Source organism: Balaenoptera borealis (genome assembly GCF_965194805.1).
Source record: "Balaenoptera borealis genome assembly, chromosome: 2".
Lineage (NCBI taxonomy): Eukaryota > Metazoa > Chordata > Mammalia > Artiodactyla > Balaenopteridae > Balaenoptera > Balaenoptera borealis.
In genome coordinates this window covers 93897875-93925010 of record NC_138867.1, presented here as the reverse complement: position 1 = coordinate 93925010, position 27136 = coordinate 93897875, and the positions used below count along the sequence as shown (strand labels likewise).

Below are 27136 nucleotides of genomic sequence, written 5' to 3'. Positions count from 1 at the left end.
GCGTGTACAGTGCTTAGTGACTACCTGCAAATGTTCTATTAGAGAAGAAACAGACATCATTCGTTATGACGCACCACTGATAAAAACACACACACATTATGCGTTAACTTCTCATTCGAAAGCAAGCCTCTAAGGCTGAGCAGAGTCCCCTAGGGTTATGGGGTGCTCCCTCTGGAGCCCGCTCCTGGCCTCTGTGAAACTGAACTGGCACCCTTCTGCCCGGCTCCCTCAGAGCTCCCCACCTACCTCTAGATTCTGCCTCCCATCCAATCCCAGGCATCCTCCCACCGCCCTGCTGAGACACCATCCCTCCTTCCACAAGTAGGCAACACCAGACATCTAACCACCCAGGATCATAAAAGGATAGGTAGTTAGGTCCAGCTCACTTTAAAAAGGTATGCTTTGGGGCCGCTCTCACCTTTTGAGTTGGACCACATTCTGTCTATGGAAGGTGTATCTCCCAGGGCCTCTCACCTTCTAAGGTGGCCCACACTCTGACTACGGAGTGTGAATCTCCCTAACCAAAGCTGCTTTCTCACTTAGCTCTCAGGGCAGAGCCCCCTTGCCTGACCGCCTGTGCATCCTGTATTAGTAAATCTACTTCTTGCACAACAACAACAAAAAAAGGTATGCTTTGGGACAAGAGGTGGGTGTGGAGACTCTAAATCTGGATGATGCAAACATTTTTGTTTAAGTATAAACTTTATCAGTGCAAAAGAAAATTAATTTGGTGAACTGGCAACCTCCTCATCATGGGGTAATTATGCTCACACATGGCATTACCTAGCAACAGAAGGAGCAGGCCAATCTCAACACTGGGGTGTAATGAATCACTCACTGACTACTGCTCACAAATGGTGATTTGATGGGAAGTTATTCACATCTGGTTTAATCTGGAACAAGACTTCAGAGGATTCTGCAGACTCAAATTGAGATAAGCAGCAGGTATTTCACCAACAGCCAGGCTCCAGAACAAAGGAGACTATTCCTACTTATTCAGTTGAATATATACTTTTGTTTAAAAACAAAACGAAACATGATTTTGATAGCCTTGTTTTTTATGACATTTTGCTTTGGCTGTGCTCCAACTTCTACTGCTTCAGATATAGTTGATGAGCATAACAAATATAAGAAGGTATATATGACAAATAAACAGTGGGATAATCATGGTTGAACTAAATCACTTTAGAAGACCTCAAAGAGACAGCCCAATGTGCCCTAGACTCTGCATGCTACCGAAAGCTCGGAGTTTTTGAATCAAGGCATAAAGAGAGAGCACATACGAGCGAGATCTGTGTCTGGATCGTCTGTTGTTGGGGTCCGCCTGGTTTTTTTCCTTTTGTCTCCTTAGTACAGCTTCCCACTGAGGCGCCGAATCAACCATATCATTCTCCTGCCGTATTCTGAAAGAAAGACCATTCATCTAAAATTAACATCCACATATGTGGTGCTTTATCAGTTCATCCTAAACATGTTTTTAAAAGTTATTTCACAATATTGCCATAATCACTCAAAGCTAGGAATGTATTAACCGTATTAATATATCCATAAGTAGATAAGTTTATAATATTTATATATAAATACGTAAACATATATTGGTTATTTTCAGACTTCATCCCCGGCTTAAAATTTTCTAGTAAAAAGACATGTGTCAAAACCAAAACTCATTTGAAACATATTTAGGGGCTTCCCTGGTGGCGCAGTGGTTAAGAATCCGCCTGCCAATGCAGGGGACACGGGTTCGAGCCCTGGTCCGGTAAGATCCCACATGCCGCGGAGCAACTTAGCCCGTGCGCCATAGCTACTGAGCCTGCGCTCTAAGAGCCCGCGAGCCGCAACTACTGAGCGCACATGCGGCATCTACTGACGCCCGCGCGCCTAGAGCCCATGCTCCGCAACAAGAGAAGCCATCGCAATGAGAAGCCCGCGCACCGCAATGAAGAGTAGCCCCCGCTCGCAGCAACTAGAGAAAGCCCGCGCGCAGCAACAAAGACCTAACGCAGCCAAAAATAAATAAATAAATTAAAAAATAAAACATATTTAGGTTTCGACTAAAGAAACAGTGGTGTCTGCTACACAATCTTAAATCATGAAACAAAATCATTTTATATAAATATACTAAGTAAAACAGCAATGAATAGTTTTCCTTTGAAATGCTCTTAAAAACTCACAAATTGTCCAAGTTTTCATGCACAATAAGTGCCAGATACAATTTCCATTTTTTTAAGACACGAAGCTACAAATAAAAAAATTTAAATATGGTGGCATAATGCCTGAGCAACTGAGTAGGCACAGAGCATTCTGGTTTTGCTGCTCGCATGTTTGAGAGGGAATGAGGGCTGAGCACTCAGCACTCAGCGTGGCCAGCGGCCCTGCGGGGAATGCAAAATGAGGGACAGGGAAACAGGTGGGAGGGGGTACTGGGGGGCACAGGCACTTGCCATGTAAGAGCACGGGACAATGTTACTTCATCCTCTCAGTTTTTAAAAGATAATCCACAAACCTGAATTTTTTTAAAAATAAACTCTTCTATTTTTTAAGTAACGGCAACCAATTATGAATGTGAAATACTGTATGGACATGGCAAAACCCATCCATGGACCACACTCAGCCTGCAGAAGTTTCGGACTTTTGATGCATCAAGTCTTTCTAAAAATGAGGGTGAGGTGTGACAGGGGAGAGAGGGAACCAAGTACTTAACTAAAGCAAGTGCTTAATTAATGTGTAAATAATGTCTGGAATGCACTGCAGTGATGCTGTGAAGCCATGAGTATTTCTTGCAAAAATCAAACACCTGTTATTTGAATCTTTAACTTTGAATTGATGTACGTTCTTGAGGAAGCTGCTCCAGGGTGTTTCTTTCGGACTGCTGCTCCCGGGGCGTGGGAGAGCAGCATGGAATTGCGCGGTTAGCATCCCAGTACTGTGACTGCACGAGCATAACTGCTTCGAAACAGAAATGAAAAGAATAGACAAGTCTGGAGTCATTTCTCTCACTGAACAGATGTCTTTCCGCTGCTGTTACAGCACTTAGTACAGACTGTGGGGTGGATATCTGGATTTGCTTATAATGCAAACCAGTAGACGAGTGACATATATTCATCTCACTTAAACAGAGACAATGGAAAGCAAATTCCAATTTTAAAAAAAAAGTAGCTTATGAGGAAGAAGCTATTTAAATCTCTCTAGATTAAAGAGGAATTGTGTTAAGTAAAAAATTATCTGTAACACACTTCAAGTCTTTGAACTGTATATATTTCCTCACTAAAGCTTTCATTCCTAATAGGCTATTATTTGAATATTAACAGGATACAGTCATGGTATTTTTCAGAAATTCAAGAACATAGTTCCCTCTTCTAATGACATGTGCAGAGGAAATGAAAACTGAATGAATCTGAATATTAGAAACATCTGAAGAAAAATATGAGAAGGTATACGACGAGGTCATAATTATTAATCAGTCTTTGAAGCAAACACTCTCATTTGAAAATTCCATGTGCGCATACACACACATGTGTATGTATATGTATTTTCATAGCCAGAACCTACACCTCCGAGCCATTCCATGTATCATGTGACAGTCAGGGAGTGACCCACCAGACCTGCTCGGGGGGAACTGTCCTGGACTCTCCCAGGACTGAGGGATCCAAAGTTAGGAAGAGACAGTGGGAAGGCGTCAGGCTGGCAAGGAGCTGTCTTCCCTCCCACAGGAACCCACACTTTGCATTGCCCGGGGTAGACATAACACCAGGTCCTGGCAACTCCTAAGCCTGGAGTCTTTTAGACTACAGCTTCCATTGTGAGCTAAATCGCTGCACAGTTTGTGGACAGGACAAAATTTCACTATTTTTTTTTTTAAATCAGTAAATCAGCATCCTTAAATATTTTTGAGAGGTCAAGCCTACCAGCAAGAGTGAAACCTGACTGAGGCAAACATACTTTTCCTAGAGAAACATTCCTTAGACAGTTCAAAGGAAGCACAAGCAGTATATGCTCATTCTTCTATTGTGGAATTTAGCTGGCTACTTTCATACTGAGGCTTTACTCTGATAACAAAAATTAAAACTCCTGAGACAAGAACACATATATTTCTTGTACCTTACTAATAATAAGAACTAAATCAGAAAGAATTTCAGACGATGGCATGTACCTTTAACTTTTATTTTCCTAATCAAAAAGTCGAAAGTGAGGGCAGTGAAAACGTGTCAGTTAATATCCTTGGGACCCACATGTTCCAAAGACAGTTGCCCTCTACTGGGGATACTCTTTCATAAATATTCTAACAAGGTACATTAAAAATGTAAGGCTCATTGGAGAGTCACAACAGAAGCACATTCTCCTGAGTAAACGGGTGGTGTGGCTGCCTTAGTCTGTAATGAAGTTTGAAATTACACCCTTACAAAAGGCCTCTGGTTAATGGTACCTCATTACAAGAATGAAAGTGTCATTTCTTCCATCACTGAACTGCTCCAGAAAATACAGATGCTACATGGAAAGGAAAAACCCTAGCCCTACAGGCAAGAATATTGTAACACTGAGTCCTTATGAGGCAGGAGTTAACTATTTTGTTTATGCATGAGTAACTAAAGAAATCTTTAAACGCAAAAGACATATCCTATCATGATTCTACCTTATAAGTCTCATTTCTCTTTAGGTGTAGCACACACAAAGTGTTGGTTTTTGCTCCTTTCCTGCTACATTTTAATTTTAATGTGGGTATTTACATTATGAAGAATAAAAACACTGTAAGCATTATATCAATATAGTACCTTTTAGAAAGTCAAAATGTCTTATATGACAGATAGTCATGAAAGTCTTAAGGAGGGAAAGGAGTCCGTTGAAATTTTCACTGGGAATGTATTCATTTTCAAATGTCATATTTAAAGTTGAACCTCAAAAAATGCTGTTTCTTTCCTGTATCCATTAAGGCAATAACTCTACATGCATCACATTTTGTCTATTTCCTCATGTACAACCAAGGAGAGTTAGCAACTGGGCTAAGAAGCCTTACCGTAAGAAGGTTTTTGCTTTTTAATCAAGGTACGAGGGACAGCGTCGCTCTAGAATAGAGCATTCTCTAATAATGTTTCAGAATAAGAGAATTCTGATACATTTCCTCCATGTCTCACCAAACTTCAACACCCTACTTTTTCAGGCTATCCGTGCAATTTAGATTTTAACTGCATTTGACACTTAATTAAAGTTTGCAAAAGGTTTGGAGGATGAAACGTCATATAATCGTTTGACAACAATAATGAAGATAATGACCGTTCCTAGTCTCTTCTTCCCTATCTTCCCAATTATAGTTCTGCCTCTTCTGCAAAATTCTTCACAGTACCAAATGAATTCCTATACAAATCCCCACGGGTTTTGCTTCATCCTCTACCTTTACCCGGGCAGTTTTGTTCCTAATAGGACCTTCCTTTATACCAGTTCTTAATTCATTTCTCATTCACTGAGATAAAGACCATGTGTAATACTGAACTTGAGAAATCTTACAGAGCAAGTGTATAATGACGCTTCCAGGAGATAAGAGCAATACCCACCGCTCCTGTGTTCAGCCTTGTTCCAGCTCTGTCATTATCTGACTCAGAGACCCTGGGCAAAACGCTTACCCTTCTTTGGTAGGTCTGTTTCTTCATCTACTGAATTATTGTAAAGATCCTTTCCAGCTTTAAAATTATGGTTCTCTATTTGTGCTTTATTTATAAGCCAGTCAGACATGGTAAAAAAAAAAAACTCTCCACTCTTCAGCAATAGCACAACTTCCCAGACAATTGCTTCGTACAACCACTCCATTGCTAATATTAAATCTGCAGTTCCCAGCTGGGAACTGTGGACTTGTGTTTCTCAACCACTGCTCTCATTTTTGGATCACATGCTATAAACCAGTCTTCTTTTTTTTTCAGTAGTTTTTCTTCCCTTGGGAAATTTATGCTGGTTCCAGGCATCTGTCGACATACTCCCTGAAGACCAGCAAGCAAAACATTCATTCATTTTCCCACCTTCCCCCACCATCAATAAATTATGCTCATTTGCTCTTAAAGGTGCTTCTATCTCTTCCACTTACTCCTTATGCTCTCCCTGCTAAAACGGGCTGCGTTTGGTGCCATCTCCCTCCCCAAACTCTCCTTCTGTTTTCAGGATCGTTCAACCTGCTCTGCTTTTAGTCATCTGACAGCATTCCTCATTTGCTGCAGCTCCGCACTTCCACAGTCATCTCTGTCAACTTGGATTATGCTCTGGAATCCCTAAATAATCCACATCAAATGTCTAAATCTTAATACAACTTATTAAAGTGGAAATCAGAACCCTGTGCCATCTGTACCACGGTGAACATCATTTCCATTGGCTCTGCACGAACTGCCCTCTCCCTACCCGCAATTTTTACCTGGTTTGCAGCCAGCCCCAACACTTCAATCAAGGACAGGGACCAGGCAGGAGGGAATGCTTGCAAGGAAACAGTTACCTGTTTTCAGGCCATGTGGAAGAAACGTCCCTTGGTTTAAGTTTGCCATCATCAAAACCACATTTTTTCCCTAGGGCAGAGGGACAGGAATGCTTTGCTTTGTGTTATCACTCTAACAACAACAAAACCCTGCCAAAGCCGTGATCTAGATCTCCCCGGCTCAAATGTATTGTCCCTGTTAGCTGCAGTGCCACAGAGGATGGTTTCTTTCTTTTTTCAGAAAAATAATATAAAAGACCTGTGGAACACATTTAAAATACTTCAAACCATCTTAATCCATTATTCAGATACAGATTCTAAAAGACGTCTAAAAAGCAGGAGGAAACTCCAACAACGTTTGTGGCAGAACAAATTCCTGTTAGAAATACTGACTTCTTTATTGTTAAAGGGAGCTGGGCCCCACTTTGCAGATCCAACAGGACTTCAGGTAACACTGAGCAGCGCTGAACATTCTCGCCAATCGAATAGGACCTGCCCATGCAGGGCCCTTTGTGCTTTTCAAAGCACATCCATGATCTCAGATCTTTATAAACCCCGTGAGGTAGGCGGGGCAGGTATTATCCCACTTTGCATGTGTGAAAATTAAAACTCAGAGGGTAAAGGAACCAGCTCCTAGGCACAGAGATCTTCAAAGCATCTTCAAACTTCATAACGCACCGTCCCCCGTTCTTTGTTCTGAGCTCTATTTCACCCACACACGCACACACGTGTGCACACACATCACCTCATGTACATAACTCATGTGATTATGATGCAAACATCCCAGAATGAAATTTGGGAAAGGTCCAAATGGTCCCCTGTTGCCAATTTATTCTAGTCCAGCTTTTACCCCCAGCTTCTCTCATCTCTCTTACCCTTTTAATCCTCACCAGGCTCCAGAGTTACTTCCACTTTTATGCTTATGCAAAAAACACCAGACTAGTTCTCTGCCTCACTGCCCACCTCCTCCAAATCTCCCACTTCAAATCCTAAAAGCCTAGCAACACATCAAAGCTAATGACTGAGTAATCCACAGATCCTCCCCAGTGAATGCCCAAAGGAGTGCTGATTTTCATCAACAGCACAAAGGATATTTTGCAGACCGGTTTCTTTGAACGTGAAGGATATTTTATTAAGCTCAAGGTATTTTCAGGGAAAGCTGGTTTATGAAAGGCTTCACTCTGATATGTCTACCTCTTAGGTCCTCCTTCAACATACACTGTGGGCAAGTCCTGAGCATGGCCCAGGGGCTCAGACCCATAAAGACGACTGATCTTAGGTACAAGATTCAAAATTCTAACTAGTAAAACATAATGCAATCTAATATTCACATTAACTTCATGCTGCTTTGTACTTGGTAGGTTTCCAATTTGATGAATTTAATTCAACAGATTTTTTCACAAATCGGTATAACAAAGTAAGTAATCTGAAAAGAAATTTGTAGCCTTTTAGTTTTCAATCCTACCAGTGAATTGAATCCTACCAATTCCATTTCCCAATATCAATCTATCTCTCACTATTTAGATCATAATGACCACTTCATAACTTTTTGGAGGTCAGACACCCCCTTAAGAATCTGATTAAATCTACAGACTATCGCCAGAAAATTGTATACTTAGAAACACAAAGAATGTTACATACAATTTCTTGGGGTTATGAGACCCCTAAAACCTACCCATCAATCAGAGGGTAAGAATGCCTGGTCTGAAAATACAAATGTGTAAAGTTAGGGAAGATGGGGAAATGGAAGACAAGGTTAAAAGAAAAGTGGAAAAGGCTGGAAAGAGGGTATAGGAGAGGTGGGGACAGCCAAAGAAAGAGGCAGTGACTCCAAAATTAGATATTAAACTGTCCGGCTCCCTCCACAAAAGTGCTATCACCTCTCAGATTTCATTTGGTCTTTGCAGTAACTCATTCAAGAAAGCAGATCAGGTAGTATGCACTCCATTTTAGGGATGAGAAAGCTAAGTTTAAATCTGTTAAATGAGCTGCCCAAGGTCAAACAGCAGGACATGGCAGAACCAAAACCCTGACCCACACCCTTGGGGGTTTTTTGACACATCACTGGCTCCTAAACAGAGACAGAAGTCAGAGAAGACAGGAAAGAAAGAGTGAGAAAGAAGCTAAGAAAAGAAAAAAAAAGGGAACTGGGTGAGGAAAAATAATGTGATATAGTAAAAAGGGAGGCAAGAGAAGAGAAATGAAGATGAGGGTGTAAGTAGAGACACTGAGGGGAAAATAAGGACTTTCTGTCATCTGAGATGTTATCACAAGAAACTGTGCTCCAACTTCCAGGTATTATACAAAGGGAGGAAAAATCTATTTTCTCAAATCTTAAAATCTAGAGAACTGTAGGTACCCATGCAGATTATGAAAACAGTAAGGAAACAACAACTGAAGTGAAAGGGGATTAAGAAAGACATAAACAATTCCCCAAACAAAGGAGGCTCGAAGCCTCTGGTGTTGTCGGAAACTTCTGTGGAATGAAACCCTGCAGTTACTGCACACCCCTCACCCATCTGGCCTCATTAGCTCTAGACCCAAAACTGACAGAGGGGGTGCTTACCTACAGTCATATTTTTCTAAAACTGAATCTAAACAACAATCCTTGTTTCTGATACTAGCCTTCCAGAGTCGATGTGGATATATGATTTTTTTTTTTCATGGTTGTTAAAAGCCACAACTACTGCTTTGGATAAAGTTGATCTGTGAACATTGTCTTGTTAACCTGTGTTTCTCCGAACACAAAATCTGAGATATTGAAATTGTCATCCATGGGAACAGCAAGACAGCTTAAAATCCAATGGGTAGACACTGTGAAAAAAACAGTACTTACACAGAATTGTCTCAAACCTAATGGGAGAGACCTTCCTTATGTTAAACAAACAAACAAACAAAAACAAAAACAAAAAAACAGCAAGAAAGAGTAGCATAGGGAAGAACATCCCAAAGACCACACACAGTCTCCAGAAAGTCTCTCTGGAACTCTGTCCAGAGCTCCACTGGATACATCATGGGCTTCAAAACAGTGCTTGAAAAGTAAATGTGCAGTCTTTGTCCCTCTGCCTCAGGCTACAGTTCCCCTGGGGAGACAGGAAAGAGGGGTGTGTCGGGTGCAGGCTCTGGTTTCCAAAGTGAGGAAGCATCCAGGGCTGAATTTAGAGACCTTGCTGGCAGGAAGCAGAGCATCAGCATGTTCAAGATTCACTTTGCCCCATTCTAGGGTTACCAGAGTCCTTTAATAAAAGCACAAAAGACGCTGGTGAGAGCTTGGCTGGGTCACGCTTCCGACCAAAATAAGGAAGGACAACTGAGGTTGAAGAGATTCATTCTCTCCCCCAAAGCAGAAAGTCAGACATCATTTGACAACCCTTCATTACAGACACAAGACATACTGTGTCTGTAATGGGACCATCAGCAGGGCCGCAGTATAAATACTCAGACCCATGTATCCCGAGGCGGAATGACTGGGTTCTGGCAAAATTTTAAAGGCTAATAATGGGACGGAGGGGTTAGCGGCAGCATTGTGTAATGGGTACGTGGCACCCAAGGGCAGTGTAATGTGTTGCACCATCTTTCCCTGCACACTGTACCTACACCAGGATTTTCAGGAGTGGATATTGGAACTGCAAGACATGTTTCTTCCTCTGCCCACTTTTTGCTATGCCCCTGAGAGCTAGAGTCCAGACCTCATCTTCTACAGACACAGGCAGCTTATATAACCCTAGGGCAATATCTCTGCAGGTAAAAGAAATGATTTTGAAAACCTTTGTGTCAGTGTGTTTTGAAAGCAATTTCTCACTAATAGCCTTACAAAGTACATTTGCATTTAAACATTCAGAACCACCATCATTCTAAAATACAGTGCAAAGAAAGCCAGTCTAAAAAATTGTTCATGAAATTGGGGTGGGAGGAGAAATTGGGGTAGAGGGAGAAAACACCTAGAAGGAAAATTGAAGCCAGTGCCCCTAGATCAGTAATGAGCTATTTAGGAACTTGTTGGCAACCTTTAAATAGTGTTTCATTTTAATAGCAAATGTCACCATGAGCACTTTTGGCCTGAAAAGACACTGTTTTTAAATAGGTTACCTTCTGAGAAGTTGAGAATAGAGCACCTATGAGCTCAACTTAGAATACACCAAGCAAAACAGAAATATATTTATTAAGATACTGGCTTGATCAGTAAGTACAAATGGGGGAGGGAGGCTGTTTTGTTTGTTTGTTTTGCTTTGTTTTGTGTTGTCTGTGCAGAAATACTGAATTTTAGAGCAGGAAGAGGGTACCTGAGGGAGAGCTACCCTCCACACTTGGCTTTTTATAGATAAAGAAACTGAAATCATTTCCTTGAGAAAGGTGTCCTTACACACTGAGATCTCACCTCTATCTAGTGTGATGCCAGCCCCTAAGAAGGCTCCACGTGGAAAGCTTCCTAAGAAAATGGCCCACTCTTACAATGCTATCTGGGCTGTTATTACACAGCCTTTGTAGTTAGAGAGGGAGGCCAGTTCAATGCATGACCAGCACAAGAGCTCTGAGCACGAAAGAAGGACCTTGGAGATTATCTTATCCAACTTCCTCATTTTACAGAGGAGAAAAAGACGGCCCAGAAAAATAAAGCAACCAAGCCAGACTCCACGTCAGGTGAGAACCGGTTTCCCAACAGTGGCCCTACGGACACTCTTGGGGCCAGATATTTCTTTGTTGTAGAGGGCTGTCCTGTGCATTGGAGGATGTTTAGCAGCCTTCCTAGCCAGCAGCAATCCCCCCCCCACAACAACTGTGACATCCAGAAGTATCCCAAAACATTGCCAAATGTCCTCAGGGAACACAGGGAAAGACAAAACTGTCCCCATTTGAGAACCACTGGGTTGGAAACTGGCATAACTGGTAACCAAATCCCTCACCTCGCCAAACTGGTGCTCTTTCATTACATGATTACTTGTTTTCAAATAAGTATTTCGGAACTAGGAAGAACTGATTAGTGCATTAAGCCATCACTGACATTGATTACATGTCAAATCATGTCATTCACAAGCTCTTAAGAATAAGTCTTAAAGATATGAACTAATTGCATTTACCCATCTAACTGTGTGCGCCTGGCACGAGTATAAACACGTATTTGCATGTACACATACATAAGGCCGAAACTATGCAACTATGAGTGTCTCGTTTCTTGGCTGGGCAAAGGATAGTGATGTCATGTTAAAAGACACTTCAGGGAGAAATCACTCTACAAATGGTAGAATTTCTTACCACCCTTAAACAAATTCACCACGTGTTGTACCTAAATATAGGTCATCATTTTTTATATTAACAAGAAGGAACCTCACTGTCAAATTGTTTAATCATCTTATTATAAAGATAAGAAACTCAGTCCAAAGAGCTGAGGTTTCCTAAAACAGTGCTTTAAAATCATGCCAGATTCCTTCTTAAACACAGATGAGAAAAATCAGGCATAGAAATTCATAGGACACACAGCTTCTACGACCAGTGGTAGCCTCTGATTTCAGAGTTCCCGTTAACCACGACCTTCCAATATTACCTGTTTCTCTTTTTCCGGTGTTCTCTATTAGAATTTTCTGATTCACTACCACTGCTTGTGTTACAGCGTGAGCGCGACCTGAAAACAAAATAAGAGCAAAAGGAAAAAAAAACAAAAAAACCCACATGTATGACATATGAAAAATTTCAGAAAGGTTCATGTTGGTTCTTTAGAATTAATTTTGCAGTAAAATTACTAATCCAAACATAAGTAGCTGTCGTAGCCCTCTCCCAGTCAGAGTTTCTCAGTTCAGCCAGGCATCTGAATGTCTACAGAAATGAGAGCAGATTAAAGCAAATGTCACCATGCTCCCAGAAGGGACCACAGAAACAAATACTTCCAACAGAACTCTGACGTGGAAAAGCTAAAAGCCCCTGGGGTGGACTAAATATGGACACAAAAGTCCTGTCAAACCCCTACCTTCATGGAGAAAGGGAGAGTTTATTTCCCCTCCCCTTGAATTTGTGCTGGTCCTGTGACTGATTTTTACCAACAGAAGAAGGTGTAAGGGGTTCTGCCAGTTCTAGGACAGTCTCTTAACAGGGCTGGTAGCTTCTGCTTCCTTCCAGCCACCTAAGTTAGCCAGGTGCAGAGACCACAGGCAGAGAGAGGTCCCAGGCTGCCAGCCATTCTGCCAGGGACTAGCTAGACTAGCTAACAAACTGTCTGTTCAATCAACAGAATCACACAAGATACATATGGTTGTTGTTATGTTCAACCACCAAGCTTTTGGTGGTTTTAACGTAGCAAGAGATAACCGAGGGAATTCCCTGGCGGTCCAGTGGTCAAGACTCCACGCTTCCACTGCAGGGGGCACGGGTTTGATCCCTGGTCAGGGAACTAAGATCCTGCATGCCACCACACGGTGCGGCAAAAAAAAAAAAAAAGAAAGAAAGAAAGAAAAAAAAAAAAGAGATAACTGAGACAGCTCCTTTAAGACAAAAGGAGCAGAAAAAAGAAAAAAAGAGAAACTCCTAAGGATGTTAAGAAAGGAAGACTGAGAACCAGTTGAAGCCAAAATTGATATTTCAAAGTTAAAAAAAAATTACAATACTCTTAAAGCAGCCATTAATAAAACGAAACAGTTTCCCCACTCCTGCCTCAGGTCTGGGCTGTGCTAATCTGCTAAGCCCCCTCCCTCTCCCTTGACCCTCCTTCCAATTTGTTTTCTTTACCTCCTCCTCTGCTTTAGATCTGAGTCCTCACCACTGTTATGGGCTTTCCTATGGAAAACAAACAAACGAAGACATTAAGGAGAATAGAAAATTATCAATTGGCTAAGGAAAGCATACCAAAATGAGTTTCACTTCAGTTAACGTACATCCCTTACATGGTCATCCATTCACCAAACACGTCAGTCACACATATATGCTCAGCCCTACAATTGCTCCCAGAAACATAATACCAACTGGCCTCAAGAAGCCAGCAATCTAGCAGGGGCTACAAACAGATCATAAATAACTATGCACAACATGTCTGGTAAGTTCCATTCATCCAATGAAGGGGTTCATCTGTAGTTCCTAGGTCTGCAGTTGAAACCGAGTGCTAACCTAATTAGGCCCACCAAAACTAACCTGCCTCGCATGCTTTTTTTTTTTTTTTTTTGGGTCGGGGGAGTGGGCTGTGTTGGATCTTCATTGCTGCGCGCGGACTTTCTCTAGTTGCAGCAAGCGGGGGCTACTCTTCGTTGCAGTGCAGTGGCTTCTCTTGTTGTGGAGCACGGGCTCGAGGCACGCGGGTTTCAGTAGTTGTGGCACATGTGCTCAGCAGTTGTGGCTCATGGGCTCTAGAGCGCAGGCTCAGTAGTTGTTGCGCATGGGCTTAGCTGCTCCGTGGCATGTGGGATCTTCCCGGACCAGGGATCGAACCCGTGTCCCCTGCATTGGCAGGCGGATCCTTAGCCACTGTGCCACCAGGGAAGTCCTGCCTCGCGTGCTTTCAATTGATCTTAAACTAGATGCCCACAGCTTCCTTATACATGACACCTCTGACATATGGGTCACAATGGTAATGGTTGCTTAAGTTGTTTTTCAGGAACTTGGAATTAGTTCTTGCCCAGTTCAGACCAGCTGAAACCACTCACCATTCAACTGGGCCTGCGTGACTGTCCAATGGATGACCTTTTGATGTCAGAGGGCCAAAACCTCCACCCTCAGAACATGTTAACTCCACCATCTTTTGAACATGTGTCCTATGAAGAGACACGAAGCTCGACTACATTTGCACAGACCACCAATTACCCCCCTCTTCTTACCTCTAGTCACCTCTCCCCACGCCTCAGACCACCCTGCCTCTTTATCCCATGAATAGCCCTAAGCCCTATCTTCAGGGAGGCAGATTTGAGATTTGTTCTCCCTTCACCTTCCTTGGCTGTCTCGTGAATAAACCGTTTCTCTGAAGCAAACCTTGGCATCTCAGCATTTGGCTTGCTGCAAAGTTGGGCAAACAAACCCAATTCAGTAACACAATCAACCAAGCCAAGTTCTGCCATAATCTGACATCAGCTCTCACCCAAATGCCCTTTCCAACACCCTGGGCTCCACGTCCCTTGTCATCTTCTCTAATGACCTCTTCACTACAACTCAGCAACCCCATCATGGTCACACTTTGGACTCTATCATCTGTAACCACCCGCAAACACTGCTCTCTGACTGAAATCTCCTCTCCTTCCTGAATACCACTTCCTATTTACCTTCAAACAGCTTCGATGGGGCACTCTAGTTAAATATGCGGGCTCTGTAGTCCTAAATGTGAATCCCATCCCATCCATTGTTAAGTTGTGTGATTTAAACAAATTACTTCTCTACTGAGCCTCAGTTTTAATAGTACTTCCCACACAGGGTTGTTATGAGGATAAAATGAATTAATATATTTAAAATGCACAGAGTAGGACCCGGCCCACTGTAAGCACTCAATAAATGCTGGCTATTATTAGTATTACTATTATTGCTTATTCAGTGACTTCCGGTCTATCTTTCTTTGACCTCAGTAGTACCATCTGTCTACAGACCTTGCAACTTTCCATCAGCTCCTCACCTTTTTTCGTTCCCTCCCTGACTCAGCTCAGATTTCCATCATCTCAATAACATGTATTCCAGTATTCGGAACTTCCTCCAACTCTGTTTTTTGTTCAGTCTTTTTGGCAAAACCCCAAGTATGGGTGAATCCAACTCTCCAGGTTCTCTGAGCCAGCCGGCAAAAGCTGGCTGAGCAGTGCTGGATGAAGTTATATAAAAGGGCATATTAGCTACACTACAAATCCATTTGCATAACCTCAAGTAGATCTACAACATGACCCAGCAATCCTACCACCTTTCTCTGATCTAAGTACTCTCAGTTTCTGTAAAGCAGTTTCAAACTCTTTTCACCTCGCAACCCTCTGACCCACAGTACTACTGCTTCAGCAGATGACTTTGTGTTCTCCTTCCAAAGCAAAAAGTAGCCAGCCATCAGATGGGAACTCTTTCCTCTTCCTGTTACCAAAAATAAAACTGACCAACATCTCCCTCTCTTATTTACGGAACTGTACTTATAATTAAGGTCAGTCCCTTCACCTGTGCTGTGTGGGTCCCATCACCTCTTATCTACTCAGTGACTGTCACTAACTACCCTCCTATCACTCACATATATTCAACTTGTCCTCATAGCAAATTCTTTTACCAGCTTTTCAACATTCTCAAGTCTCTCCTATTTAAACATACACACACCTACTTTGACTCCACATCACCCATGATTTCCTGCCCAGTCTCTCCACTCTCCCTCAAAGCCACACTTCTTGAGAGAGGTATCTATGCCCTTTGGTCTCCATTTCCTTACCCTTTGTTATACGTGCCTTTGCACTCCAGTCAGGGCAGACATGGCTCTTTAATGCCACATTCACGACTTTCATTCTCCCATTTTCCTAACATAATTATATCAAATAACATAACATTGATATGTAAACACAATTATATAACTATTGTTCACAGATGATCTAAACAGTGTTTCAGGAACACAATTCCATTCTTATATGGGTTTAAGTTCTTCTTAGCAATGATAACTGCCTAGTTTTCTACGTACCTATCAGCTGCTTAGCCTTCCTTGTGCTTCTCACTGACTCTGCATCCCAACTCTGAGAAAACTGCAAAGCTCCTCCTGAGATGCACGAATACTCAGATAATCTGCAAGTTCTATTTACATCCCTCCTGGAGCCCTCTGCCCTCCTGCTCATATCTGAACAGCCTGCTGTCTAGTATTGCTGCACAAATGTCACTTTCGTTAACTCTCTTCACCATGAACCAGGGAATTCCTTTTGCTTCTGTTTGATGGTTCCCATATTTCCAGGTCTCATGGCCTCTTGTCTTGGTTTTGGTGGAACTTCCAGTGTTGACAGAGAAAACTGCGTGGCAGGTACATTATTTTTTTTTGTTTTGAGAGCTGAAATTTCTGACAATATCTTTATTCTACACATATAATTATGGTTTATCTGGGCACAGAATCCTAAATTGAAAATAATCTTCTTTCAGTATTTTGAAGGCAATGCCTCATTATCTTCTTTCCCTGCGTTTGCTGTTAAGCAGCCCAATGCCACGATTCTGATTTGTCACCATTTTTGTGCATGGACTTTCTTTTCTCTCCCATTTTCCTCCCCGACACCAAGTTTTAAAAATTCTTTCTTTGTTTTGGTTCTACTTTGGGAAAGATTTCCTTAACTTTATCTTCCCAACCTTCTATTAATTATGTAAAATTCTACCCCACAAGTTTAAAATCTGAAAACTCTTATGCACTCTTTCCTTTCAATACCACAGTTTTCACTTTTCTAAAGATAATAAACTTTTTTAGAAATTTTTCTTTGTTTCTTATATTGTCTCTATTTCCTGTGAGCTCCCACACATGCACTCCTAATTGTTGGTTCAGTCTCTGTCTTTCCAACGAGATGCTATCCTCAAGTGCCAGGTGATTATGGCTCTCTTCGTATTTAAGCATTAGGCACTAAAAAGACTGGAACCCTCTGGATGGTGCAGTGCATGTTAACTGATGGCCTCACTGCAATGTGGAGCTAAGTAAAGTGGGTAGTCTCAACCATTTCATTGGAGGATCCTTTGAAAGCTGCTATCTGTAGGCCTTTTCCCTAGTACCATATCTTACAGTGAGATTTTCTAATCTCATGCCTAGGAGATATAAGCCTGGCTTCTAGCAGTCTGGGAATGAAGAGAGACGGAAGCTATTTAGTAACCAGCTTTTCCACTCTCTTGATTTTTCACATGGACACAATTTCTCTAACTCTTTTACAAACTAATCCTCTTCAACTAAAGCAAATAAATGCTAAAGTTTCTCACAGCTCTGTCACTGGCTTTGTCTTTGCATTCTATCCATACTGTCTATCTAGACAGCCTCAGCTCTATTTCATATTTCAACTAACACCTACGAGAAATCTATATTTCAGTCCAGATGGCTAATCTAGCTCCTGACTTATATGCAACAATCCATATAAATCCCGCACGTGGACTTCTCAAAGGTACCACAAATTCAACTTATCAACAACCAAACTCAGAGCTATCCTTTTTGAGCCTGTAATGTCCAGGTGGTTCTTATTTCAGTGCATCACACCTCAATCCATGAGACTGCACAAGCCCGGACTCATTCTTGACATCTGTCACTCCTTCACCCCTCATTTTGGTCCTTCTAGTCCCATTGCTTTTACCTCCTACAGGGTCTCAAAACCATTCACTTCCTTGTATCTCCACATCACCACCTTGGCGCAAGCTCCCATTCTCTCTCGCCAGGACTCATATGCTGCCTGGTCTATTTCCCCTACTACCTTCTTCCACCTTTTCTCCACAGAACAGTAAGGATCATCTTTACCCAATACAATTGCAACTGTGGTATCACCCCCTTAGAAAAACCACTGGTCTAATGACCAAAATCCTCAACAAAGTCCAGGTGTCCTTTGAGATCTGGCCTCATCTTTCTCTCTGGGCTCATTTCCAACACATTTCTGTTCACTCAGTGCTTGAGCAACACTGGTCTTTCAACCTTTTCACGAATGCTCCCCACTCTGTTCCATCCCAAAGCCCCTGAATATGTTGCCCCCGTTCCTGGAATGATCTTTCCTCTCCTTGCCTGCTCTGGTCTCAGCACCCAGCTCAAGAATCCAACCTCAGGGAACACTTCCCTGACCTCCTTGACTCAAGGACTCAGCAAAACTTCCCCTATTGGTGCTGGCTACACAAGTGTTTGGTTTCTTAAAATTTATCAAGCTGTTATACCTGTGATATGTGTACTTTTCTGGAGACATGTTAGGTTACAATAACAAGTTCTTATAAATCCCTCTAAGCACCCTATTAACTCCCCACTCAAGGACATAGAAAAGTTATAACTGCATAGGCATTTGTGTGATTCGTGTATTTCTTCCCCAAATTGTAAGCTCCCAAAGGGCAGGGACTTTCTCTAGTGCTGTTTAACACAGTGCCTGGCATAAAGTAGGCACTAATTAACATTTCTGAGTGTGAAAATGGATAGGGGTGAAAATAACTTGTACTGGCCAGGAAGTATGCTAGCTTTCTTCTTCTAGAACAGGACTGCTTAAACAAGCAGGCTTCTGGGTCTCCATGAACCTTGAAAAATTCTATGAAAATTTGTACGTGTATTTAATTAAGTACTTTTTCCTCCTCCGGAATGAATCCAACATTTCATCAGATTCTCAGAGAGTTTTATCACCCAAAAAGATTAAGGATCAGTGTTCTAGACTCAGCCAGAATTTGACAGATTTATCCATTTAATGACAAACAACTGGCAAAATAAGAAATTTTGATATGTTTTGCAAAACATGTTATCCTGGCCATGCACTGCAAAATAGAATTTTCTATTATTAAATTTAAGTCCTTGAGATTCCTCCATGCTGATGACAAATCTCGGTTTTAAATGTCAGAGTTTATCCAGCTATGCAGGGATTTGTGCCCAAGGGCAAGGTAAATATGTGTGAAGATAAAACAAGACTGAGAAGGACAGGGCAATGATAGGGCATTTAGAGTGGAAAGAAACAAAGAATGAGCTCTAGCTCTTTATACCAACATGCAGCAATGTCTAGTCTCCTCAAAACACACATGCCCAATAAGAGACCTTTCAAGTACCACACAGAACCAGACAGAGGCTCTGATGCTCAGACAAAAAGACTCTCTATAAAATCAAAAGCCTTTCCTCTGGATGGTGCCAATGAAAGGATCCTGTGTCCACGCACCACAATTACTTCTCTGTATTTCACAGGAAGCCAGCAGAAAACGTATCTCAGTATAAAAGTCATTAAGTCTGGATTTGGGAATATGTGTGCTCCCGACTATTTCAAGCAATTAGTTCAGGGGAAAAAATGTAAATTTTGATAAAGAATGTAAAAACTTGATAAATTCATTTTCAAGCATATTAAAATAAAAATGACCATCTGCTCAATGTGTGTAATTATTTTATTTAGGGACTGCTGAAAAAGTACGCTAATAATTTAGGATGAAAAACTATAAAAACCTATCTATTTAACAATCAAACAGTGCCAAATTCTTAATATATTTAGTAATTCCCACTACCCACATCCCCTCAACACATATATACACACAAATACACTTTAAAGTGTTTCCCAGTGATGTTGCCTTGGTTTTAAGTGTTGTCCAAGATGAACCAATTGTTGGTAGGGAAGGAGGGCAGAAAATCTATTCCCCTGCCTTAAGTGATGACTCATTATCCCTGCCTTTTTCATATGTACAGACCTGGATCCACTTCTAGACTGGAACAGTTACCCACAAGGAACAGCTACCATTTTCTCCCCAAGCCTGTTTTCTCATCTGTAAAAGTGAGATAATAATGCTGGGCCAGGGATTTTCCATCGGTTCTCAGTCCCATCTGGACCCACCGTTAATCTCCCCTGTATTGCCAAGACTGGAGGCCTTAATATCACATCTTCCTGGATTCCTTTGCCACTTAAGGCACTCAGGAGAGATTTGAAGGCAGGAGGAAAGGGCAAGTGATTTTGCTTCTGGCAGCACCTGTGGCACCCACTGTTGTACTCCTTACAACTGGGGATTTCACAGTGTTAGCTATGGCGGTGGTACCTCGAGCAGTGGCAGCAAGAGTCACTCCTACAGTGGCGGAGCCCCCGGCAGTGCCAGCAGCAAGTACAGGCACCTGAGGGCCAGCTGAAAGGCGGAAGCAGCCTTGACTCTCTGGGTGACACCCCCGTCTCTCCTCTTACTCCTGGCCGCACAGTGTCCAGGTCGCAGACGTGCACCACTCTTTGCCTTTTGTTCCTTCAGTCCTGCTCACATTTGTGTACCAATCCCTGCATTAATCCCTCTCTGCTGGAAAGGCCTAGTGACTGAATGATACATATGCCAATTTCCATAGGGGTATCATAAGGGTCAAATGAGATAACACATAGCAAGGAATCTGCTAAGTACTTGGAACATGGTAAATGCCAACTATTTTTCCATTATTCTATCTAATCGTGTTGCTCACGATCTAGCTCCCCCTTCTTGGTCCTACTAGGTGAAGGTGATGACCTTTCCCTTCTTAATCACCAAAGGATTTCAGTGAAGTTGGACCTGGTTTGAGAAAGCTGGGGATGAAGACTCTGGGAAACTGGCAGAAGTGGAAGACATCAAACAGGGATGGACCAGCAAGTGAGTACGAACAAGGGCAGAGAAAAGAGAAGGGCTTCTGCTTTCTAAATCTACAGTGTATACAAAAAGAACCTTGACAGTTATCTGAAAACATGACCTGAACTTCTCATAATTATAAGTCACTTATAAAATACCATTTATGTAGGTACCCAAAGTAAAGCACAGTCCCCATCAGGTAGGAATGAAATGAGGTTCTCTGGTAAGTGATTTCTAGGTCTTCCTCTCTTGGACCTGTCATATTGCCCAGGCTGCTTTGCAGAGACAGTCCAAAACTGCTAGATATGAATTTTTTTTAGTTAAGTACACACACGCAAATATAATCACACAAACAATGTGACCTGCTGGGTAAAGTGTAACAGGATTCATTTTCTCTGTTCTTTGAAAGGGGTTTTACTCAAGTTTAAGCAACAATATCAGTCCTGAGAGCAAAGCACTCAGTCTCAACTAAGAGATTTCTCTCTAAACATAATCCTATCTTCTCAGATCAAAACATTTAAATCTTTTATATATTAATATGTACCATTAATACAATATATATTATATACACCACATATTATATATACTATATAATATCTATTCTCAAAATACATTATATACATTTTTGTAAATTTAGTCATAACTACAATACAGAAAGCGAGTTCCCATCAATATTTTATGAAATTATTCTCTGAAACTCTGGCTGTTTAAGAGAAATACTTCAGGACCCCTAGCTTATTTTATCTCAATTAAAAACAAAACATAAACATATATCCTTATTGTGAAGCAATTATACTCTAATAAAGATGTTTAAAAAAAGAAAAAACCCAAAACATAAGCTCTCTGTTACCATGGGGAGACAAATAATCACGATACTATGAGAGTAACCTGTGATTAAAATGCAGCTGGGATCCAGAGCTTCTGTTGGGAATTTAAAACCAAGGGTCGTTCAGCTTACCTCCTCCTGGTGGGCTGTACAGAGTCATGGTCGCTCCCACACGAGGGGTTTCGGCGGCGCACGTAGGGGAACTTGGGGGATTTCGTGCGGTCGTTCGGGGAGTTGTAGAGTCCGCTGGAGCGGAAGAGGAAAGGTCAAGGACGTCTGCAGAGGGCCTGGAGGAGCAACACCCTAACCTGGATCTAGGGAAGCGTTCATGACTGCACATTTGTTACTTGCAGGGGAATACTGGGTCATGGGCACATGGTTCTCTTTGCTGACAAGACTTCTTGAAAGAAAGGAGAAGTAAACAAATCATAAAAATCTTCATTTTGCAGGAACGGGTTTGTCTCACTGGCCTTCAACAGTAAGAAATCAACACACACAAATGGTGGCAATAACAACAACAATCTGCACTTATGATGAACCTACCACATGCCGGGTGCTGCCTGAGCTGAGGGCTTTATATTCGTTATCTCAGCTTTTCTCCAGATCAACCCTAATCACCGAAGTACAATTATTAGGCCCATTTAACAGAAAAGAAAAAACAGAAATACAGAATGTTTAATTAAGCAGCCAAGTAAAGTAGCTAGGAAACAGGCAGAGCTAGAATCTGAACCACTGCGTGGTCAGACCTGGAACCACCGTAACTATATGGCCAGTAAGTTATGATGCAGGTCTGTTCCTGGTATGGTAGTTGTGAACAAAAGAAACTAAATATTTCTATATTTCTAGGAATAAAGGTCTACCAGAAGCACTATTCATGAGCTATAGTTTTCAACTCAAGTTTTTACAAGAACTATGAAATTGGGAAAATTACCATTAATGTGTCATTTTGCATATTCTAATGACCACCAAGCCATCCTAATGCCCTTTCAGGCAGTTTCTTAGTATATACAAATTTTCCTTTCTGTCTTTCCGGGAGAAAGTTTCACGTTAGGACACATCCTGTTGACTTCTACTTCAGAAGTTCTCGGTCACACAGATTTAGGAATCTGACTGACTTGTCCACAGTTAGTCATCACCAGCCACAAAGCAGTTGGATTCCATTATTTAACAAGCTGCAATTGCTAACCCCTTTTATACTGTTCTCCTTTATAAAAACAATGATTCTCTTTACCTCTGGGGGCCATTTTCTTCCCACGGCGCATGAGATTTGCTTCTTTGGGTAACAGGGCTGTTTTCATTCTTTGCTTTCTTAAAGCTTTAATTAAAAAATAAAAAGAGTGTAGAAAGTAAATTAGCTAGAAAATAAAAGGAAATTAACTCATACTTATCTCTTCAGTAAAATTATTTAACAAATGTTTTAAAATGTGTTTTTATTTATACCTGTGACTCATTCCAGAAAGAATATAAAGTGGCTACCTTAATTTAAAAAAATACTTGTTTCCAGCAGTACTTTGGGGGTCTCTTTTCCCCTTCTTTCTTTCTAGTTTTATTTCTTTATGTCAACCAAATGCCAAGTCATCAATTGTTAAGAACCTTTCTAAAGAGTCCACCTGCAGGATAGGAAAAAAGGGCACCAGCAAGCCAAGAAAAGAAGGCTGATTAGAAAAGAAAGTTGGGTATCTGGGCTCATGAAGCTGGCTCCCTCTTTTCAGCAGTGGTCAGAGACCACTGGCTTTGGCCTTGGGTCTGAATCTATGCAGGCCGGTCAGCTCTGGCCAGGTTCAGGCTACCCGAACTGACTTTCTCTGCCCCCGGCTTCTGCCATATCAGAATCCATCCTTCCAAATCAGAATGACTTTCAAATGCTATTTCCTGACCTAGTATTATCTTTCTGCCCTAAGAATGTAACTATAACTGAGTTGTTATTCAATCCCAACAAATTGTTTTAGAAACACATGGGAGACACAAGGAAAGGATTCATCAGAACTCTTCCGTCACCAGGTGAGGAGGGGAGGTGTGTCACCTCTCACTTCCCCGGGAGACTCCACTTCAGAAAAAGATAGATCTACTTAACTCTTAATCCACTTTTAACCCTGGCTTTTTGAGGAATCCTCTATTTAATAGTCCTGGAATATGGTCATAGCAGAGTTCTTTGTAACAGTCAAGAAAGAGGAGAGAGAAAATAACAAGGTCATTTCAAAAAATGAAAATAAACTTGTACTCTAGCATACTATATTCATAAAGGAATTAATACAACCTAAGCCTAAAAAATTAGATATTTGACAAAGGCACGTAACAGAGCATTAGTAGATAGTAGGTATGTTTTACTTATATATGAGCAATATATTATTCTTATAAAGGTTAAAAAATATTTGGAAGATCAAATTTCTAAAGTAAAACCTTACTTTTGAAATGAGGAAAAGTAATAAATATGGTAGATTTGACACAACAGTAGAGAGTTTGTGTTTAATAAATCAGAAAGAAAAGAGAAAAGGGAGATTGAGAAATGCAGCAGGGAGATGAAAGGGAAATTGAGAGCAGTGAAAGAATAATGAAAACCTGGGGGGCAAATTAATTGCATTCACTGCCTGAGCTATTTCTCATCTGGAGCTTGAGTGGGAAAATTTGGCGGCCCTTCAGGTATCAGTCCTATCGGCAAGAATGCAGTTACAGAGGGGATTGAACTCCTTCTGTACATTCTAAAAAGGCTTGGGATCTGAATTTCATGCAAGATTATTGTTCTTACGTTGGACTTACCATAAGCATATCCTGTACATACAGATTAAGATGACTCACTAGCCACAGCCGTGAGGCTGACTAAGGGAAGCACAGTAAACGAAAGTGTAGGCAAAAGCAAAGAACTTGTCATTCCAAAAAGAAAACCTGTACAGGGAGCGCCCTATAACTAAACAAAACAAAATGATGGCAAAACCCTGGGGACATACTGCAACTCTGAGAACTTTCATAACTTAGAATTATTTTGCTGAGAAATCATAAACTATATCCCTCCAAGTAACAACAACCCAGTTGAATGAAAACACCAGTATTTACTAATGAAAGATGGAGTAGATGATCTAAGAAGTCTCTCAAGGTCACGTATTTCTGACTGCTTGGACTTCTCCATGATGCATGTGGAGCAATCTCTATTTAGGAAGTGAGCTGATGAAAGCTACTCATTGTATGTGTAACATCCTGTTCCATGAACATAATTCGAGATAGGAAAAAGTGATGCTGAAACAGCGCCTTAACAGAGAACAAGGCTGATCTTTCAGGGAAACAGTCCACGTAATATATTAAGAGAAGGTCTTTCCGCTGGGGGAGGCTGCTGGGAAAATTGGTGCAGAGGACCATGACAACTCTTTATACATATGCAATCACTGCCTTCTGAAACCCTGCGCCTCTAAATGCTATAAACCCTCTTTCTAGGGCCACAGTTCAATGCACCGCTGTAATGAACGCAGTACAATGAATGTGAATATGATCTACTTTACTTCCCAGGTCCCTCTGAGTTAGTCCATTATATCATGCCATTTAAAAAATCCCATGGAATTTTCACTTTTTTCAGAGAAGGCAGACCACACACTATCTCTGACTTCGTCATGCTATGACAGCAGGAGCATTTCCTTCAAATGAGAGGGACATATCCTGATGTTTTATATTTCACTGGCATTTTAAAGTATTTTTGGCCCACAGTTTTTTCATCAAAAGTACTAGTTAATTATCAGAGTGAAAAGATTCTTAACCTTGCCAACAGAAAAAAAGCATTTCTGTGACAGCATATAGTGGTGTGTCGTTTCAGTTAACTGACTGACCTTTTTATTGGTGAAGGTGCGATAATTTTAGTTGTTCCTTCATTTTCTCCATTTTCCATGTTTGCAGTTACCCGATTTATGCTGTCTGATCCTAGTAGCAAAGAGGGGAAAGAAAGAGATAGTGGAGAAGAAAAGAAAGGAGATAGTGGTCAGAAAAACACAAAGAAGCAAAAAAATATTTTAAAATGTAACTTTAGGGACGTCATGGCACATTGTATTGATAAATTTTAATTCCATATACATAATGAATTGCCCAATAAATCTGAGTTACTATTTTCTGAAATGTACTAAGCCCTCAACATAACAATGTCCAAAGGGGTCTAGGTTATGGCACCACTTTAAAATCGTACCTTTTGAGACTTTAAGAGTTAAAAAAGTCCCCACATCAACTGTTAAAATAAGAATCTAAGATATTTAGTACTATTATATTGGAATGTAAGCCATTCCAATCGGTCCTTGGTAACTACGTTGTGAAAAAGTTACTGTTTCTTGGCATGCCATGACAACCCTCATTCTCAATCAAACCTACCCAAAATATTTCGAACCTGAAAATATTCCAACTCATAATGCAAATGGCAAAACCAGAGTAATATAGACGTGAATTGTACCACTCACATAAAAAAAAGTTTTCAAATGTGTTTTTTAATGTAAATATCCCTTAAAGTCTAAAACTGACTTTTTAAAAAGCTGTTATTCCGCAGATTTGCATACACGCTAGATGAACCAGCAGAGGGAGCCCCCAGCAGACACAATGTTGGAAATCATGATCCAAATAAAGTGCAGCAGATGGGCCCATCCAGGAAGTCTGGATCCCATTCTTGGGAGGGAGGCAGATAAGCCTGCAGGGGTGAGATGTGCAGCACTGATGAGGAGTCTTCTTTTCTCTAGCGGCGTGCCCCTCACTCTGCAAGGTACAGGGGAAACCAGGGAGGGGATGTCCAAAGCCCTTGTTAAATTAACCATGTGGCAAGCAGGTGTGTCTTCCTCAGAAAGGCATCTTGTATGTCCACGGATCAGGTCCTTCAATCCAAAGAGTAATCACCCCTAACGGTTTTCGAGTCGTGAGGTGAGTTTGTAATACTAATAAGAGCTAATATTTACTGAGCACTTAACCATGTGTTGGGTGCTGTCCCAAGTACTTCCGGGTCTATTTACTCATATAATCCTCAAAATAATCCTCTAAGGTAGATACTAATATTATCACCATTTTTAAAGATAAGAAAAACAGGACTTTGCCAAGGTCCTACAGGTCATGAGTTGGGGGGAGGGGAGCAGCTTTAAAACCCAGCAGTCCGGCTCCTGAGTCTTAGCTCTAAGCCACCACAATACACAGCCTTCCATGACCACCTGCACCTCATCCTCAAAAATCAGTCTAAATTAAGGGTCCACTGGGAGAAACAGACTCTTTAGAAGATAAGTGAAAAGAATGTCCAATGAGGGGACTTCCCTGGTGGTCCTGTGGGTAGGACTCCGCGCTCCCAATGCAGGGGGCCCGGGTTCGATCCCTGGTCAGGGAACTAGATCCCGCATGCACGCTGCAACTAAGACCCGGCGCAGCCAAGATAAATATTAAAAAAAAAAAAAAAAAGAATGTCCAGAATATTTAATAGCCAACTAAGAGAAGAATTCTCTCTCAAGGGCAACCAACACAGAAAGACAACAAGAGAAACAAGTGAGCACCCCAAAGTTGGCCATTCCCTCCAGAACACTTGGAGGCAGGTTTGGCCACTCATCAAGAATGATAAACATTAAGGCATACACCTTGATCACAGAAAGAAAACAGTGGTTTCAAATAAGAGCTCCAACAACTATTAATTACAAGGAATTTGACATGGATTCAATATCTGAATTTTTTTCCTATTTTGGAACCCTGAAATGAAAAGGCGA

General features: G+C 41.3%; 1 protein-coding gene across 9 annotated transcripts in view; it reads right to left on the bottom strand.

Moving 5' to 3' along the window:
- EPB41L4A (erythrocyte membrane protein band 4.1 like 4A) overlaps positions 1-27136 on the bottom strand; it is a 270520-nt gene that overhangs the window by 21808 nt on the left and 221576 nt on the right. For 6 of the 9 annotated variants that reach the window (XM_082376858.1, XM_082376852.1, XM_082376855.1 and 3 more), the window contains 6 exons: positions 25250-25340; positions 22669-22752; positions 21570-21683; positions 13166-13213; positions 11991-12068; positions 1284-1403 (listed from right to left, as the gene is read on the bottom strand). In XM_082376858.1, coding sequence (XP_082232984.1) covers positions 1284-1403; positions 11991-12068; positions 13166-13213; positions 21570-21683; positions 22669-22752; positions 25250-25340 — 535 coding nt within the window. Of the gene's footprint in view, positions 1-1283; positions 1404-6147; positions 9685-11990; positions 12069-13165; positions 13214-21569; positions 21684-22668; positions 22753-25249; positions 25341-27136 lie in introns of those variants that run through there. The other 3 variants (XM_082376859.1, XM_082376853.1, XM_082376857.1) reach the window with 3 other exon arrangements.